General features: G+C 40.1%; 1 protein-coding gene across 1 annotated transcript; it reads left to right on the top strand.

Annotated features, from left to right (window-relative positions):
- The first annotated feature begins 12,264 nt into the window (after nucleotides 1–12,264).
- hrh2b (histamine receptor H2b) lies at nucleotides 12,265–17,090 on the top strand. Its single transcript, XM_084028905.1, has 3 exons — nucleotides 12,265–12,296; nucleotides 14,367–15,179; nucleotides 15,321–17,090. The coding sequence occupies exons 2-3, from the start codon at nucleotides 14,469–14,471 to the stop codon at nucleotides 15,795–15,797; spliced, it is 1,188 nt and encodes a 395-aa protein (XP_083885031.1). The 5' UTR covers nucleotides 12,265–12,296; nucleotides 14,367–14,468; the 3' UTR covers nucleotides 15,798–17,090.
- The last annotated feature ends 596 nt before the right edge of the window (nucleotides 17,091–17,686 follow it).

Here is a 17,686-nt window from a genome sequence, read left to right as displayed (position 1 = left end):
GGTCAGCCCATCTTAAGTGAGCTAGAGTTGTTGCTAACTTCGAAGCTAAACCCCTTCACTTTAATCCACAGGTGGCTAGCAAGACATGGGGACTTGGCTTGGGTCTGCCGGAGATGTAGCATTTATTCACTGAGAAATGAACTGCAGCAGGAGATGATGGATTTAACATCTTGGTGCAGGCGTCTTGTTAGCAATTCAACCACAGCACCCTGCACGCAAGGCGCTAATCTTGTCGATTGACAGTTAATTATCAGCTAGCGAGGGTCAGCTATCGTTCAGAAAAGAAATTTGCATCCCTGCAATGCATGCATACAAAGCTGCATTGTTGAAATAATGGCCAAACATCGTTTTTCTTATCTTAACTTACAGAGCTGAACTTTCTTGGAGGACTGTATACATGCATACAGTTTTGTTTGTGCTTCCAGAGGGAGCTGCAGACCACAAGTTTTTGTTGGGTGTGCAGTAGCAGTGAGACCAGTAGACCTCTCTCTGCTTGAGGCTACATTAGCCGCTAATGGACTGAGCTGTTGGGGGTCAAGTTGCATTGTGGCCGATTGTGGCTCCACATTTGGACGAGAAGAAGAATGTATTTAATTAAAAAAAAGATGAAATCTCTGCTTCTGTTGCATCACTTTGTATAGCTCTTCTTCTAACTGTCATAACACTGAGGAGTAATTTCCCAAAGAATTGCGCTCGCTGACAACACCATCATTTGCTGATCATTTATGATTCCTGCTATCTGCCCCGTCTCCATATCCAATTCACAAAAGATATTGCTGTAATGATACTAAAGCGCAAACACGGCCATAAAGTGAGCGCACTGTGCCCTTTTCTTGCAGCGGGAGAAGAAAGAAATAATTTGTTTATTTTATTTATTGCATCCTGTCACTTCATCCCATGATAAAAATGACTTTGAGCGGAGCAGACAAGGCCTTCGCCTGCCTACAATCCCTGCTGTGAAACCACGGGACAAAATGCACTTCAATAACCACCAACTCTCTGATGATAACATGACATAATAATTTCATTGTAAATGAGTGCAGCTATTAGGGCTAATGTTTATGAATTGGACCTATTTTGGCAATGAGGAGAATAGAATGTTAATCCAAATGCATGCATAGTATCTAATATAAATGTGCAAATAGCACAGGAGCACCCAGGGACTATTTCTTTGGCAGCAAAGTTAGGGGTGCTTTTCACCCTTCGCAGGTGCTTTGAGAATTTCCTTTTGTCTTGTTAGAGCCGGTTTAGCAAAAGCCACGCGATGCTTTGTGAATTCGCCCCTGACAGTTTTATAATACTCAATGCTAAATCGGTGCAGTACTCTCTTAACATTATGGGAGAATTTTTATTTTAAAAGTTGTTCAGAAGGGCCTCTTATGAGGTGTTAATACATGTTTTTCATGTGCTGTAACAAATCATCCCAAAGACGATGCTGTTTTTTAAAGGTTGTCTTTAATAATTGTGCATCAAACAATAAATAGCTAATGAGATAAAAATACACTTACTTATATGGATACTATTGTATTAGTTCAAAGGAACATTTTCATGAAGCCTCCCAACCTGAACAAAGACAGTCCAGAAAGGACACAGAGAACACAATATAGAAATCTACTAAATTGAATGAACAAGCCTCTGTGCTTAATAGCTCTGCTGAGATTCTGCAGTTCTCTGCCAACGGACTTGCCAATTTTGAAAAGTGGTACTTCTAAACAATATTGCAGCAACAGCACTGCACTGAGTCCTAGAGCCAAAGACAAATGGGTCTGTAAAAATAAAACAACAAACAGGCCAGAAAGCATACTGCACTTGTGTTCCATATGAGAGTATATCTTTCACAGTGACTGAAACTACGTGTCATCTATGTGAACTTTGTAGAGTTCAAATGTTAATGATTTGACAAGTAGTTCTATATAATATCATTTAAAACCCTGGCGTTCAAGTACCCGATATAATTCACACAGTGGCAGAGAAGGACAATTAAATGTGTGAGTTATGCAATCACAGCAACAATGTGATTGTAGGAGATGATTCAGTGCCAGTCAGGCATGAAACAGCTGGTGTACATATGAAACACTTTAAGTTGTGGCATTCTCCCTCTGCTCGAAGACTTTCTCCTTACCCGCACGTTTCTTTCAATTTAAACCTGCATTTGTCTGCATTTCTCCCAAAGTCTGCAGTGTAGCCTCTAGGGCTTCAAGTACAGTAGACTGAGTGTCACACCGCCATTCATGAGGGATTATATTTTGTCTGAGAGACTTCTTGTCTTGCAATTTTCATCTAATCTGTATTTCCATAAATACAAGAGGACAGTTAGCTCTTCAATCAGTAACAAAAGTAGCATTTCAGTATGTAAACTAACATGTGTGACCAGTATGCAACACACATCTACATAGTATGCATGCATGCATACTTAATGAATAAAATCATAAAGTGTTCTTATCTGATCAATCAAGCTGGTTGGCCCTTGGCGTCTGTTTTATGACTTCAGACATAAACCTTGCTCGTGATATTAAGTTTGAGTCAAATAATTCCCTGTAAGGTGGAAGGATTACTTGCCCTGCCAACACCGCTGAAAAGCAACACCCCAGTCTGCAGCTCTGCAGCCCTCAGCCCCTTTCAGCTCATTATTTTGGTTCACTGGTCCATCTGGTTGAGGTCCAACGGCTCTTACCAGCCCCTGCAAAGGAGCCATGGGCAGCTGCCAGCTCACACACTCAGACAAGCTGTACACTACCTGTGCATGGAAACACGCCGGAGACCACTGTTTTAATGTATTATTATGTAATTATAAGTTACTCTAAGTGGTCATTGGCTGATTTAAGTGAAATCATTAAATTCCTGAGGCACAGGCAGATACAAATCATAAAAAGCAGGTTATACGAGCAATAAGTGGTTATTGTTTGTTTTAAGTGAGGTGAAATATCACAATAATTGTAAAATGAATAAAATAAATTAAAACATTTTTCATAATATGCAAAGAATCACCACTCTTTGGGGATGTTGTATACATGCATGCATATGATTGACAGTGTCTACCAGGGAGCACTGAGATTTATTACAAATCTCAAAGCTCTTACTCACCAGACACAACCATATGCATATTCTCATATCTTGGACTGCTTCCTTCATACCGACCGACATCATGGGAGGCAGGATTTGGAAAGAAAGATTAGATCTGGAACACACGGATGTAGTGAGAGTTTTTTTTATAAAGTGCAGCATTTTGACACAAAGTACGTCTGCATTGTTGAGATGTTTCAGTCTGGACCAAAGTGGTAGACCGGCCGACACGTTGCCATCCTTAGAGCCACATTCAATTACTCTATGCAAACTGACAAACACACACACTATCCTGAAAAGGCCACTGGTGCATTTTTTAGCATTTCTACACCACAGTAAGCTGTATGTGGCACCGAGGGTTCATGCATGCTTTTAATCCAGTAAAACATATGCTAATCATTTGTCAACACAGCACAGCATGAAATGTTACATAAGGCAAGGTAAAGGCAGTGTCATTTTTACCAGAAAGCCTTTTTCTAAGAAGGGTCCCTTTCTTTTGAAATGTAGGAATAATATAGGTTTTATTATCTTTTAGATGTTTTATGTTGTGTCCACCCCATGAGAGAGCATTTTAGAGAGGACAAAACTCAATCCCACTGCAGTTCTTCTCCCAGGGAAGCCTGCTGTGCACTGACAGACGTTTCCAGGCTGAAGTTCTGTGCAAATTGCCCCATTGTTCTTCTTTTCAGCACATTGAAGTGAGAATAGCTACATTTACAGGATGCTAATGAATACATCTTTACAAATCTTTAGATATCGGTTAATAATTAGCATGAGAATGACTGCCAGGCTTTTCTTCTGTAAATGAAGTCTGACATGTCAACATTAAGATGCTTTCCATTGTGAAATCCACTCCTAACCTTGCTGTGACATCCAGAGAGCTAATTGGTAAATCCTGCTTCTCTCTGTGGAGGAACGAACCCTCGTGGATTTCACCAACAGAGCAGAGAGTTCTTATTATTTATTATATTTCATGCAAGCAGTTGTGTTTATCTCGCACTTGCTGAGACTGACCTTCAGAGGGGTAAAGAGTGGGATTCTTGCAAGCCAAATATTAATTCAGTTTTAATCTAACACGGAGGAACTGCTAGATATGCCAGTTTGACAACGTTGTCAGTATTTTCTCTGCGTTGGTTGTAATTAGCATGAAATTATCAAGGCTGCATTTGTCTCTCTTTAAAGATATAACAATCAGACAATTATCTTCGCTTCTGACTTCAGAGTTTTAGATACTGGTGTTTTATGTTTAAGCATTTCCTGTGTCAGAGAAGATGTTGAAACGTGTCGATCATTTTCAGTTTGTATTGCTTAATGTACATGCATGTATAAATACCACGATTCATATTGCTACAGATTTGGAATAATATTTGTTATCACACATGTCATATGACATATTGTAAATCAGTTGTTTAATGTGTCGCAGACCCTGTGCATGTTGGGTATTATACATGATGGTCTAGAGTGGATACAACAAACTCTGGTTCGGTCCACTCGGACAGGATGTAGAATTATTGGAATGGGTGTTAAAAAGCTTAAAATGTCTAAGAAACTGTTATTTTTCTGTAGTGCTTGACATGTAGATATAAACATTTATTTTAAGAGGATTTTACTTCAACTTAAGTATTACTAGTGCAGTGGCTCTGACTCACCCGGGGCTACTCACAGCCAGAATGTCTGAGTCCCCAGAAAATACACCAGGGGCAGACTGAACTGTATTATGATGTTTGGATATAAAAAAAATATTAAATAAACTCATTGTACCCTGAAATAACAAAAAGCCCTCAAAGCAAGAATATGCAGTTCAACTGTAAACTGCTTAGTGTGTACTTCAGAGGAAAACATTGTAGTTCTACATTTCTATGGTAACGTTGCAAATTCAGACTTTACTCACAAAATATTACATTTTTATGAATTATCATACATTAAGGGCCTTCTGTGCTTAGGCCCAGGTTAGGGTTATCGATGGGATCGTCATATAGTTCCTCATATCGGAACTGAAAGATCCAGAACAGATTTGAACTCTTCCAAAGTTAACCGTGGTGCTATATTACTTTTTATAAAAAAGATGCATAAAGGGAGACTTAAATTCAATCTAATGTCATAACTTGACAATCGGGGTCGACCATAGCCTGACCCTCAACCACTCAAATCTGTTTGCTTCATGAAGCAGGACATTACAAAAAGGAGCTAAATTATAAAAAGTGACAGAACAGATCTACGCTTCCATGCAGATGTGACTGGTTTCTACAGACACGGCATCTATGTGTGTACTGGGACGCTAATATGCATTTCAATGATATCATGAGACAGTAGTATGGCTGTCAAGTATCAAATTAGCCAGTTGTAGCCTTGTGACCTCCTTATATGTGAACAAAAAGCTCTGTGCCAAAAAAACTCAGCAGGCCCGGCTGTGCCAAGTTTCTGGTCCATTTTAAAACAGACGATTTCAGTTCCCATGTCAGCACTTTTGTTTGTTTGTATATCTGTTTTTATTTATATGCAACCTCCTTTTCTGCCATTACGTCCACGAAATATAAACACTACAGACCCGTTCCTCTATATGGAAACACTGCTCCCGGTTTGATTCGCAGACAGAACTAATGAGCCCGTTTGACGTGGAGACGCAGTGGCAGTCTTCCTTGGGGACAAAGACGGGTGGAAGAGGGCAGAGAAGGGCAGATTTGGGGTTTACTCGCACTCCTCCTCCCAGGGGTGAGTGTCCTCCAGAGAGGCTGAGCAGTAATCCACTGAGATGTCAGAGAGTGGCTTCCCCTGGGATGGAAATGTAATATGACAGAGCACAATGGGAGGGGAGGGAGAGAGCACTGGCTAAATGTCTTTACAACAGAGCAATTTTTCACTCCAGGTTAATAAGGATGAAGGCATGATTGAAATGGCTTTGCATTTCAGAGTTCTATAATCTGGAGATAACCTATCAGCATGTTGTCTATAATAAACAGATGATAAAAGTACATGAAGGCATGCCTTTATTTACACTTTGAAAAACACAAGCAAAGCAAAACACTGACTTTATAACGACTTCCCTTGTTGCCCCAAGGGGGCAACTCATCTAGCTGACAAGGATCAAGTCACACATTGACAGCACACACATACAAACACAGAGAATGCAAGGAATCGATTCAAAAGGACTCAGGAACTGTTTATTGTTTATATATCATTATGCAACAAGCAACGATAAGCAGTTGGAGCCCAAATAAAAACAAGCACACCCAAAGTGCATTTTCTAAAATTTGCATCAGTTGTTAAAGTAAACAGCAGCAACCAAACAATTCTCTTTGCAGATAATCACTTTTAAAACAACTGATTATGTTTGAGCACAGCAGGGCAGTTTCGACCATTTATTTTGTGTTGCTTGTTTGTTTAGGTCAGACTACGATCTACTGTATGTTCCCAGTCACACTCCATCGAATGCCCCACTTCCACCTCCCTTAGTCCTCAAAGATACGATGCATCATCTCAATGGAAACCAAGATAATGGGACATTTGAAAGAAGGCTGTAGACACTAGCTCTCATTTCAGGGTTCTTCTGTCATGAGTGTGGAGGTGATGAATTTCTCTCTTTGTCTGTTAATTTAAGCAACATCAAGCACTAAACACTGAGGCTTCTGAAGCCGAGGCTGCTGGGGATGTCATGAGGTTTTCAGATATATGCTTATGAATAAAAGTATTAGAAACATTTTAATTATGACCTTTAGATCACCAAAGTCCATGATCAAGGACTGGTGAGATGTGAAATGAGTGAAATTTCAGCAAAGTCATTAGAAATCATCCAGTGGATACCTTAAAAATCAGTGGTAAATGTTATAGCACTCCATTCAACAGTGAGATATTTTATCCAGGTTCAGTGTTTTGTATTTGCTTTAGAAGACGGCTGTGATGAAAGAAGAAAGCTCGGCTTTGGCAGCGCATCAACACAAAGCAGGTCAGACCAGCGGCCTTGAAACAGTGAGCAAAAGCTTGTTAGTGAGGAGCATCACTTCAGGCTCACTCACATCTTGTTAGCACACCAGTGTGAATGAAGGTGATTGACAGACGACACAGCTGGGAGGACGCTTTAATTCCTGTTATTGGTGGAGAAGAATCGTATTCAGAGGCCGGATGAATTCAGCGCAGCCTGAAGAGCACGTATGCACAGTGATCACCGGGACACGACATCCTCATAACTGCTTGGTCGTTTGATTATCTGTCAAATAAAAGCTGGTGTCCAAGGTGAGTTTATATTGCAGTACATTTACATATTGAATGCTAGAACACCAGCTCAGATCCTTTATTAAAGCATGTAGAACGGCCCATGTTACACTTCTATATATCACATTATTAATGCAACTGTCAGGACTTACTTGAGATCTGCACCAGTTGATAACCTTCTTATGTCCAGCAGGTGGAAGAAAAGAGTCTGTTTTCTTTTTTCCATAATATATATTATACTATATATATTAAAGTCACCCAAAATAACAAATGCAGCTTAAACTTTGTTACATTTAAAGTGCATGATTTATAATTGTAGAGCCTCTGAGGTTATTATGATGCAAGATCAAATTAAATATAAACACAGACCCCTATACACTGACCGCTAACTGCTACTTCTTTAATAATTAACATAAACCACTCTTTATTTGTTTTAAAAAACAACAGCCAAGTAATGCATTTTTAATTAGGATAATTCCTGATATGAGTGTTTATTAATTTATTATCTTTTAATTGGTTAAAACTTTATTTTATTATGAGGTTTTCTGTCTCTGCTGCAGGTCACGCAACTTAAAGAAACGTAAAGGGACAGTTCACCAGAAACTCAAAAATAATGTGTTTTTCTAGACAGGAGGTCTTCAACGTTTTTCAGGCCACCTCCTATCACATACCTTATAAAATTGTGTCTGTTATGAAACCAGGTCAATAATAATGTGTAGTGCAGCTTATAGTGCCATGTATAACAGGATTTTGTAACGATTAAACAATGCTAAGCCATTAACATAATAATTGTTGACAGGTTCATAAAGTTATTGAAAATATTTCAATTGGCATTTCTGCTTCACAACTTCACAACATAACATTTAACAAATAGGAATATTTATATTTGCTTATTATAGGTTGTATTCATGTTCATGTGTATTTTTGGATACGTTTCGGAGACCCTTTGCAGTTACTCTGCGGACCTCCTAGGGGTCCTGGACCCCCGGTTGAAGATCTCTGATCTAGACTGTTTAGGTGTGAGTGAGACATGATTGTAGACAATTCAATGGAACTATATGTAACTCGGCTTGTGGTGTCAAAGTGCCACAAGAAAACATTTGAAAAACTCAGCAATGTCTTTACATCTTGTCTTTAATGAAATTTAAGGTGAACTGTCCCTTTAAATAATTCAAGTTTCACTTTGACTCAGCCACAGAGAGAAGTTGTGTCGTACACATGAGATGATACAAACTGTGGTCCATTTTTCTTCCTTTGTTTTTAATGATTAAAATAACAATCTTGGCCGTGCTCCGGCTTTGCTTTCTGAGCGCTCATTTCTGGACCAGTGCATCCCAATGAGTTCGCTTATTACTTAACATTCTTAATACTTAATTTGGTCTTTACTTAAGGCATTTGTTTCTGTTACCTTCCTTGACCTGGTCAGTTTCATGAAGCGTAGCACGCTGCTATTTCTAGTTGAACAAACAGCCTCTGTGATTCTCAGGCCTTCTCCTCCTCCCTAGATATGTTAGTTTATGGCTCCCTCTTGGATTGGAGATATTAACATTCCCATCAACATCCACACTTATCTTCCTGTCCTTTTCTAATCTGTTTAACCCTTTTAAATAATGCACTTAAAGCAACAGTTAAAGGCTGTGTCTTTACTGAAATGAGGATGTAACTTGACATTAATGTGTGAGCCTCCTACGCGTGTGACTACAGTGACATACAGCTGGACGGCCCGGTGGGGAGAATGGCAAATTGGCAAATTTAATGGATATAAAAAGAACTCAAGAACTCATGAAAACTGTGATATTTTTAAATGTTTTATTCACTGATCTTGCAAGGTTATAGCTAACTCAATAATAGCTACAGGCGCTGAGATCAGCGACTTTAGCAAGTCATAATTCCAAAACACCTTAGCCATGACTCTACTGACAAAGCAAAATAAAGACATGAGGTGATTTGTTGTCCTAAAACTCCTTATTCCATAAATGCTGCTGAAATCTGTTGAGACACCGTTGTCTTGAACGGCTTAAACAGTGACCATGCTTCTGGGCAACCGATGAATGGATGCACTAGAGGGAGTCAAAGTGCATATGTGGGTCATATGTGGGTCTGTCAGCGCGTGTATGAGGATATAGACGGGGGAGGAGAGAGAGAGAGAGAGAGAGAGAGAGAGAGAGAGAGAGAAATTATTTTACACTGAAGCAGGATCAAGGAAGCAGAAGAGAGCATTCATTGAGAAGAAGGTTGGGATCACCGGACATTTAAGACAAAACATGTGAGGTGAGTCGACAGGATTTGAACAACTTGATTCCAAATATAATAAGTTCATGCAAGAAGTCATGTTTGGTGTTTGTGTTGAGCCTTGTCTATGTGTGTCCATGTATGAATTGTGTCGCTTGGTGATTCACTGATTCTTGTCCTCTGGTTACACATTCACATGGTGTGGCGAGCCCGTAGGTGGAGGTTTAGTCTCCATCAGGCAGCATATCACACAAGCCATAAGACAAAGGACATACGTTCTCAGGGTGAGCTGCGTGGATGTGAGTTAGCTTGTGGTTTCACTTGAATGGTTCTGCATTAGAGCCTTGTAGAAGAGGGAGAGTGTGAGGATTTAATGGTCAGTTTGCCACTTTAAACCAGTTTGATCCTGTATGTGGTATCAAGCAGGAAAGGTTTTATACATATATTGAAATATCAGTAGTGTAGTAGTGCAGTTCGAATTGGATTAAACTGTATATTGTGCATTACAAGTCAGATTTCTTTTTTACTACGGTTCTCCTTTTATCTGTATTTCAATTAGACTTAAACTGAGTCTCACTCTTGCTGACTTCTCACAGTAAAGACATGAGAGTTCGGCTCATTGATATGATTACTAGCAATCATGTGGGAGTTGTTCCAGTCCACTACAAAGCAATTCAGTTTGTGTCTGTGAAAAGATGTTACTGGTCTGCTAAATGGAAACAGCACATCCTGGATAACGGAACAAAAGTGTGGTGGTAATAAAAGTGCTCTGCTCTCAGTGGTTTTCACTTTTCACATGTTCATTGCTGATCTACATTGTTGGCCCACCTAGCGTCGTTCTGGGCCGGATGTTTTGCCGCCTTGTTATCTCACACTGTTGACTCATCTACCTCTCCAGCAAGACTTAAATTGTTCCATGCTGCAGGGGTTTTTATATTCCCTGACCTTTGTGTGCAGATATACCACTATTATATTAACAGCTGCCAAACAGAAACATGATATCATATATTAACTGATGAGACAAGTGATAAACAAGCATTGGGATTTGATCAATGCTAAAAGAGACACTATTAATATTTCCTTTCAAATTCTTCTCACATCATTTTTTTCCCTCTTAGACTGTCTGGGAACCAATCACATGAATTATGCAATGAATTGTAAAATGATCTCAGGTTCTCGTTATGGTGTTGTGTTTCACCGTTTGGCACATCAGCAACGAGGTGGAACTAAAAGTGGAGTCACGGCTTTTATTTGAGTTTCAAATCTTCTTCTTTATGACCAGCGAAGCCTTGTCCATGTAGCAGCCAATGAGAGCAGCAGGACGAGAGACCCAGCTCCATCTAAACTGCTGAACAAACAGTCACCATGGAAACAACAAGTGTTTATCCCTGAAGAGAATCTATTGAAAACATTCAAACCTTGGATTCTCACAACGGCCAGGAACACCTGAAACAATGGCTGCTTTAAATCACCTAAGAGACAAGCTATATGTACTGCACAGTGTACAGTGTACATTATTATACAATGAATAAGACTTTCTTTTTAGCATTGTAACCATATCACCATGTATTCTCTCTGGGAACATCAATTAAAAGTCACAGGAAGGTTTGCACTTGGTTCTGGCATTAATGCAGGATAAACAATGTTAGTATTACGGTGGTATGAAGAAAATGCAAAATCTCTATATTGTTAAACCTGTTAATCATTTTGCCTTTCCTCGATATATTATGATACATTGTATTTGTGCATTTCAAGGTGTAAGATATGAGGTTGGGAGATTGCTTCTCAATGCTCCGAATGTCATATATAGCTCCTTTAATGAGCACTGTGCTGTCCTGTCTTGTCTCTTAGTCTTTCTTGATATAGCATCTTTTCTGGAGAATATATATAAGATTATTTATTTAAGATTAATTTTGCAGCAACAGCACTTTTATTCAGTCCTGAGTAGCTTCTGCAGAGATTCATATCAGGCTGCAAACCAGATTCACCAACAAGGTAGGGGCGACCTGTATGTCACCTGAAAGGCAAACATCAGGTCAAGTGGAAGTGTCCCTTGGACCTAACCTTGGTAATATGCCATACAAGCCTATTTGACATGCACTGAATATTTAAAAATGTATAAATATAATCTATATTTTTGGTGGGGTTTTGTGTTTTTGAACTCTTAAAGGTGCAGTGTGTAGGATTTGGCAGCATCTGAGTGGCGAGGTTGCAGAACCACAGTGGCTGACATGAAAACATGTAAAAGCAAATGGGCCTATCCAGCCAGTGTTTGGTCTGTCCATGGGCTACTGTACAGTACTGAACTGTACTGAACAGGGCGGCCGGCTCCGTTTTGAGTGTAGATATAAAAGGCTCAGTCCAAGGTTATGAAAACACAGTGGTACTTATTTTCAGATTATTATCCACCAAAGAAAACATGCTGATTAGAAATAATGACATCATCATTTGAACACCTCCATAATTCCCCGCCACCCTAACTTAAACATCATAACTATTATATATATTATGTTGGGATAAGCCTGACTAGGGTACCAATCATTGTCATAAAACAAGAGATAAAGCGGTTGAAAGAAGCTGGTAATCCACACTCCTTATGTTTGTATTTGCTACAAATTTGAATGAATGAGCGAGCAGTTTGTTTTGCTTAACAGGCGTCATAAAGTCGGAGGTACTGATATGCTGATATGCTATTATCTGTGTAGACCTGTTATAGAATATTGCTTGTGTGTCACTGTGTTCTCAGAATCCTGTTTGGATAGAGTTGAGGTGTGGTGAATGCAGGATCTCAGGTCTGTATTTTATTCCCTTATCACAAACTTTATCAGGACTTCTTCACGTCACGTTTCACTCTTTCACTCTGTGATGGACACAACTTGAAATGCAGCAAAGTACAGCGATTTAGGATTTTAAAAAAACCATTTAAGTCAAAGTAAAATTACAGATTTTTAGACATACTCAAAAATAAAAACACAGGTTCGGGGTCAGCTGTGTATCAAACAGTAGCTGAATGCTTGTATGGATTTAACCGTGTGATGATTTGATTTTTTTAGGCATTTTAAAGTTTGAAGATGCCAGACTAAATAGTGGTGTGATGTGTGATATTTACTATAAAATACTATAACACCTGTAGATCACCCTTTTTAATGATCTAGCCTCTTAAAGTAAATACAGTCCCATGAGTCTCTCTGAGTCACCTGTAGTCATCAAACCTTAATTAGAGAATTTGAGAACTATCAGTCCACGCCATATCTCATCTATTTTTTATGGCGTACATCAGATGGCCTGACTGTAATAAGGAAGCTAACAAATTAAAAACAACCCTAGCAAACATGCAGAATGTATATAATAATAAAAGTATATTGTTTAAACTCTAGAAAACATTCAAAACACAGCATAACTGCACATATTAGGTCTATTAATGTATTAAAAATTCCAAAAAAGAGTGATGCCATGTAAAGCTATGCTGGTGCTGCTAGAATGAAACACACATAACTGGGTTGATATCATTAAATGAATATGATGATTGGCTGTTGATTAAAGTTGCCCTAACGAGGTACGACACCTGAAGAATGACACCAGTGATCCAGATTAATCACATTTACTCATGTTAATTTGATTTTCAGCTGTCCTTATAATACATCATTATAATAAATAAAAATAAATGATAGCTTTGCTCATGTCTTTATAATTCTAAAAGTGGCCTTTAAAGGTCTTAAAGTATATGTTAAGTTAAAAATGGATGGATACCCAGGAATCTTTCTTTTTTTAGACCGGAGAGCTTGGATGTGTTTACTTTACTTTTATGATGCTTTTAAGATCTTGTCTCTCTCTCTAGTATTTTCCTGTATCTGGGGGATAAATGTTTCTACAAATGCCTGTTGTCTTAACGTTTGTGTGCTGTGATGGTGTGGGTACACTGTTGTGTTGATGTGTGCTCAGGCCTCAGGTCAGCCTCAGCTGCAGATATCCTGTTTACAACACTCTTCTTCCATCCCGCGCTGAATCTGTCACAGCTGCATTGAGGATGTTTGATTGAATTAACTTGTGGGTTTATAGCAACTTTATTGAGTTTAGAACCGAATGAAAATGTGTACATAAAAGAGTGAAACGAGACGTGTGGTGTGCGATAGCTGAGCGATGGTGTTGTTTGCACTTTCTTATTGTATTTCCCAGCAATTTCAAAGCAAGTTTAATCCTGTTTTCATAGGACGGGATGGACAGTATACATTTCCCCTGTGTGTGTTTGGAGTGTAGTCAAATTCAGGATGGAGTTCCTGAGAGAGTAGGAGCGATGGTTAAGACTAAAGACACCACCTACAAGCAAACACTGTGGCAATTTATTTCTTTTTTTCTGCAATAAACAGAGATGCAGCCACCGAGGCAGAGACTGTAATCAGCTTAGACATGTGTAACAATTACCAACCAAGCACACTGTGCTAACATTTGTTAGCATGCATTTTGCCTTAAAAGCACAAAGCACATTTAGAGCAAGGAATTCATTTTAGAGTTATTATTATAATAATCAGCTGACATGTGACTTGATATCTTTTTAGCTGTTTCTATATATTTGACCATATATGCTAAAATATAAATTAATGAGACTATAATTTGCCCTATTGCTATACTGTATGCAGGATCAGGGTTTGAGACCTTGTAGAAACTCAATACTGAGAAATATATGATCTCAGGCCTCGTTCATGCTTTTACTAAAAGTCATTTGCTCAAAGAGCATTTTTGGTAATTTGACATTTAACAGGACGTTGCAATTAGGCCGCTTCTTTAAATGTCAGAAGGTCTGAAATGTTTTACTTTTAAATACACAACTTTTAGTAATAACTGTTGTTCTCGTTCTTCACCAGGGTCGTGTTCACAGAAGAGATGGCTGGGGAGTGTGTTACACTCGCTGATCTGCTTCTGAACAGGATTACCTTCATACAAAGCAGCATGTAAAGGATTGTCTGATGGAAAGTGAGCTGGCGGCGGATGAGCCTGTTCAAACATTTTCTCCTGAGATCAACAAGCCTGACCCCGAGCCCCAGGAGGAGGTCACCATGATCTCCACAGCTCTCCGCTGGCTGGTTCTGGTGTCGTTCATCGTGTTGACCATCGGTGGGAACGTGCTCGTGTGTTTGGCCGTGGGGCTCAGTCGGCGACTGTGGCGCATTGCTAACTGCTTTGTGGTGTCCCTGGCGGTGACAGATCTCCTGCTGGGCCTGCTGGTGCTGCCCTTGTCTGCCACGGTGGAGCTGCGCAGCGGAAACTGGCCCCTCGGAGGGGCTCTGTGTAACATCTACATCTCGCTGGATGTCATGCTGTGTACATCCTCCATCCTGACCCTGATGGCTATCAGCGTGGACCGATACCTGGCCATTTCAGCTCCCCTCAGCTACTCCCGGAGAGTTACCCGTCCCAGGGTGACACTGGCCATGATCGCCATCTGGGCCTTGTCACTCGCTGTGTCCTTCGTGCCCATCCACCTGGGCTTGAACACAGCGGACTACAGAGTGCAGCACTTGGACTGGGGCATGGAGGACGAGGACACGGAGGGACACTACTGCCAGTTTGAATGGAATAACAACTATGTTCTCATTTATACCTTCAGCTCATTTTACCTGCCTCTGCTGCTCATGTGTGGAATGTATCTTTGCATATTCAGAGTGGCACGAGAACAGGTCTGTCTGAGGCTACTACTGCATTTTAGGGGAAACCACAAATATTAAAATAGCATTCAGAGTCACGTTCCCCTGTCGCTGAATTAAATCCTTTCATCGTCAGATCAGTGAATGCACTCATCTTCTTTTCTGTCTTTTCAGGCGCGGCGTATTCGTGCTGCCACTCCGTCGTTTGCACGCACAGCATCGACTGCAGCCATAGCCAGGGAGCACAAAGCCACGGTGACCCTGGCAGCTGTGCTGGGGGCCTTTGTCATCTGTTGGTTCCCCTACTTCACCTTCTTCACCTGCATGGGCATCACGGAAAAGACAAACCCCCCTACTACACTGAACTCTGTGATCCTGTGGCTGGGCTATTTTAACTCAGCTCTCAACCCCATCCTGTATCCAGCCCTCAACAGGGATTTCCGTAGGGCCTACGGAGAGCTGCTTCGCTGCAGAGGCCCGTCTCGCAGAAAACTACAGCTCACTCGCGAGTCTGTGCACAAACGGTTGACCTTTACTGACGGACAAAGGGTTTCCCAACCGTCTGAGCAACTAGACGCGGTTAATAAAGAAGCGGAGGGGAAGAGCCTCACTCTGTATGAGAGGAATGGTATCCCTGATGAGCCAAGGTGAAATGCCAAGGATGTGTGGGGCCAAAACACAACATGACAAATGTACACAGCTTTCTTGTTAGTATACTGGATGCAAAAGTAATGCATGAAGCAAATACGATGTCCATATGCATACAATGGTGTATTTCAAAATAAAGCGCAGGCAGAAGCGGAGCTGACTGGAATGAATAGATGACTCAGTACGTTTCACAGCAAGCTGCACGGAGACACAGGTGGTTAAAAGTTTGCACATTGTTTGTTTTTTTGCCAATGAAAGTGAATAAGTGACCAGCAAGTTGATTTTATATGTTTGACATTTGTATGTTTGACTTGACCCAAGCAGAATGACCTAAATAACCTCCTGGAGGTTTCAGCAGATTAACTACAGCTGGACAAGACATCCATTTTTTAAGCGTGCATTAGTAAGGTGTAACCATGTGAATTATGACGAGGACCAGTTGCATTCATGAAGTCACACTGAAGCTGCAACAACAGGTGTGATTTATATTTGAACACTTCCACTGGACAGGCACTGCATCAGGCTGACTCTCATGCATAAACATAAACAGCTGAAATATCGTGACACTACAACCCACTGACATTTGTGTTCCGTGCTAAAAGATAAGAATGAGAAAAAAGGAGGAATAGAAATGACGTGAATGGAAAGGGCCTACTTGAGAAAGGAAAGCTCATTTTAAGATGAAAGATTGAAATGAAAGCAAACTTTGATTGATGTGATGCTGAACAATATGAAATGGGGTTCAATCCATTTTTAATATGAGTTGATTAACCAAATTAGTTTTCATTCAAAAGCATACTAGTAAACTTAATTGTTCTATGCATTGACCTTCTGAACCTGTGAAATATGAATCATCAGAAAATCAGTTAATATTGATGACACTTTCCCTCTTAAAACTCCACTTTTGTCTGCCAACGTATCGCAGGCAATGTGCTGCATAATGCATATTAGATTTGTTTCGGCTTTATGTGTTCCTCGTAACGATTGAAGAACAACATCAATTGCAATGTGCAGATGGAAATGGTTTTCAAGCACTGTCAGTAAAAAGACAAGTCAAGCTGAGCACAGTTCTAATTAAAGTTTAATGTGAGCCCTGCTGCCGTCGATGGTCGTTGAAGTGGGCTGATAGATGGAAGCAGGGAAAGGGAGTGAAATCCCTTTGGAGTGAATTGACGACAAGCCTCAACCTGGCAGAAGAAAGGATGCTGATGAGGAGGAGACGTTAGATCGCACATCACAAATATAAGGTCTGAAATTGGAAGTGATCAAGCCAGCAGCTGCGAAGTGAGACATGAAGTGGAAGTAATCATTAGGTCGAGTGCAAGAGGCGTATAGAAAAGTGAGAATGGAGGTGCAGGGCCATTCCCAGTGTTCCCCGTCAGGTTCGGTACATGTAGGTGAAAGGGTCAAACAGGACACTCTATGGCTTTCTTTACATGTATCTGACTTTGTGCCGACATGGAAAACTATCGTTTCAATAGAGTTTACTTTCATTGGCTTTGTCACAGTGACAACAAGACTCCCACCCAAGAAACAGCACATCATGTGACATGTTTGTTTTTTACATTTGTGTTTGTGTACAGATATAAAATGTTCATTACATATGCTGAAAAGGTTGGGCTGCCATGAAATGTCTATGGAAAGCTACAGCTGCTAGCGTGCGTCTATTTGACTCTAAATGGGACCATAACTTACTAAATGAACATTATGAGGTATTGAAGAAGACTTGACACTAGCAATTGAGATCATAAACCCATTTTTATAAAGTTTACTGAGATAATAAGAAGTGTGAGGGGTAGGGTCATTTCCTAATAGACTTCTATACAATCAACTTATTATTGCAGACAGAGGAGTCGCCCCCTGATGGCCAGTAGAAAAAAATGCAAAGAATA

This window comes from Eutrigla gurnardus, assembly GCF_963514095.1.
Source record: "Eutrigla gurnardus genome assembly, chromosome: 15".
Taxonomy (NCBI): domain Eukaryota; kingdom Metazoa; phylum Chordata; class Actinopteri; order Perciformes; family Triglidae; genus Eutrigla; species Eutrigla gurnardus.
This window is presented reverse-complemented; position numbering and strand designations above follow the sequence as displayed.

What these genes read in the sequence shown, in the direction of transcription:
- hrh2b (XM_084028905.1), top strand. Translation starts at nt 14,469, where the DNA reads ATGGAAAGTGAGCTGGCGGCGGATGAGCCTGTTCAAACATTTTCTCCT. An exon ending in TCAGAGTGGCACGAGAACAG is followed by an intron (nt 15,180 to 15,320) that starts GTCTGTCTGAGG and finishes CTGTCTTTTCAG; the next exon opens with GCGCGGCGTATTCGTGCTGC.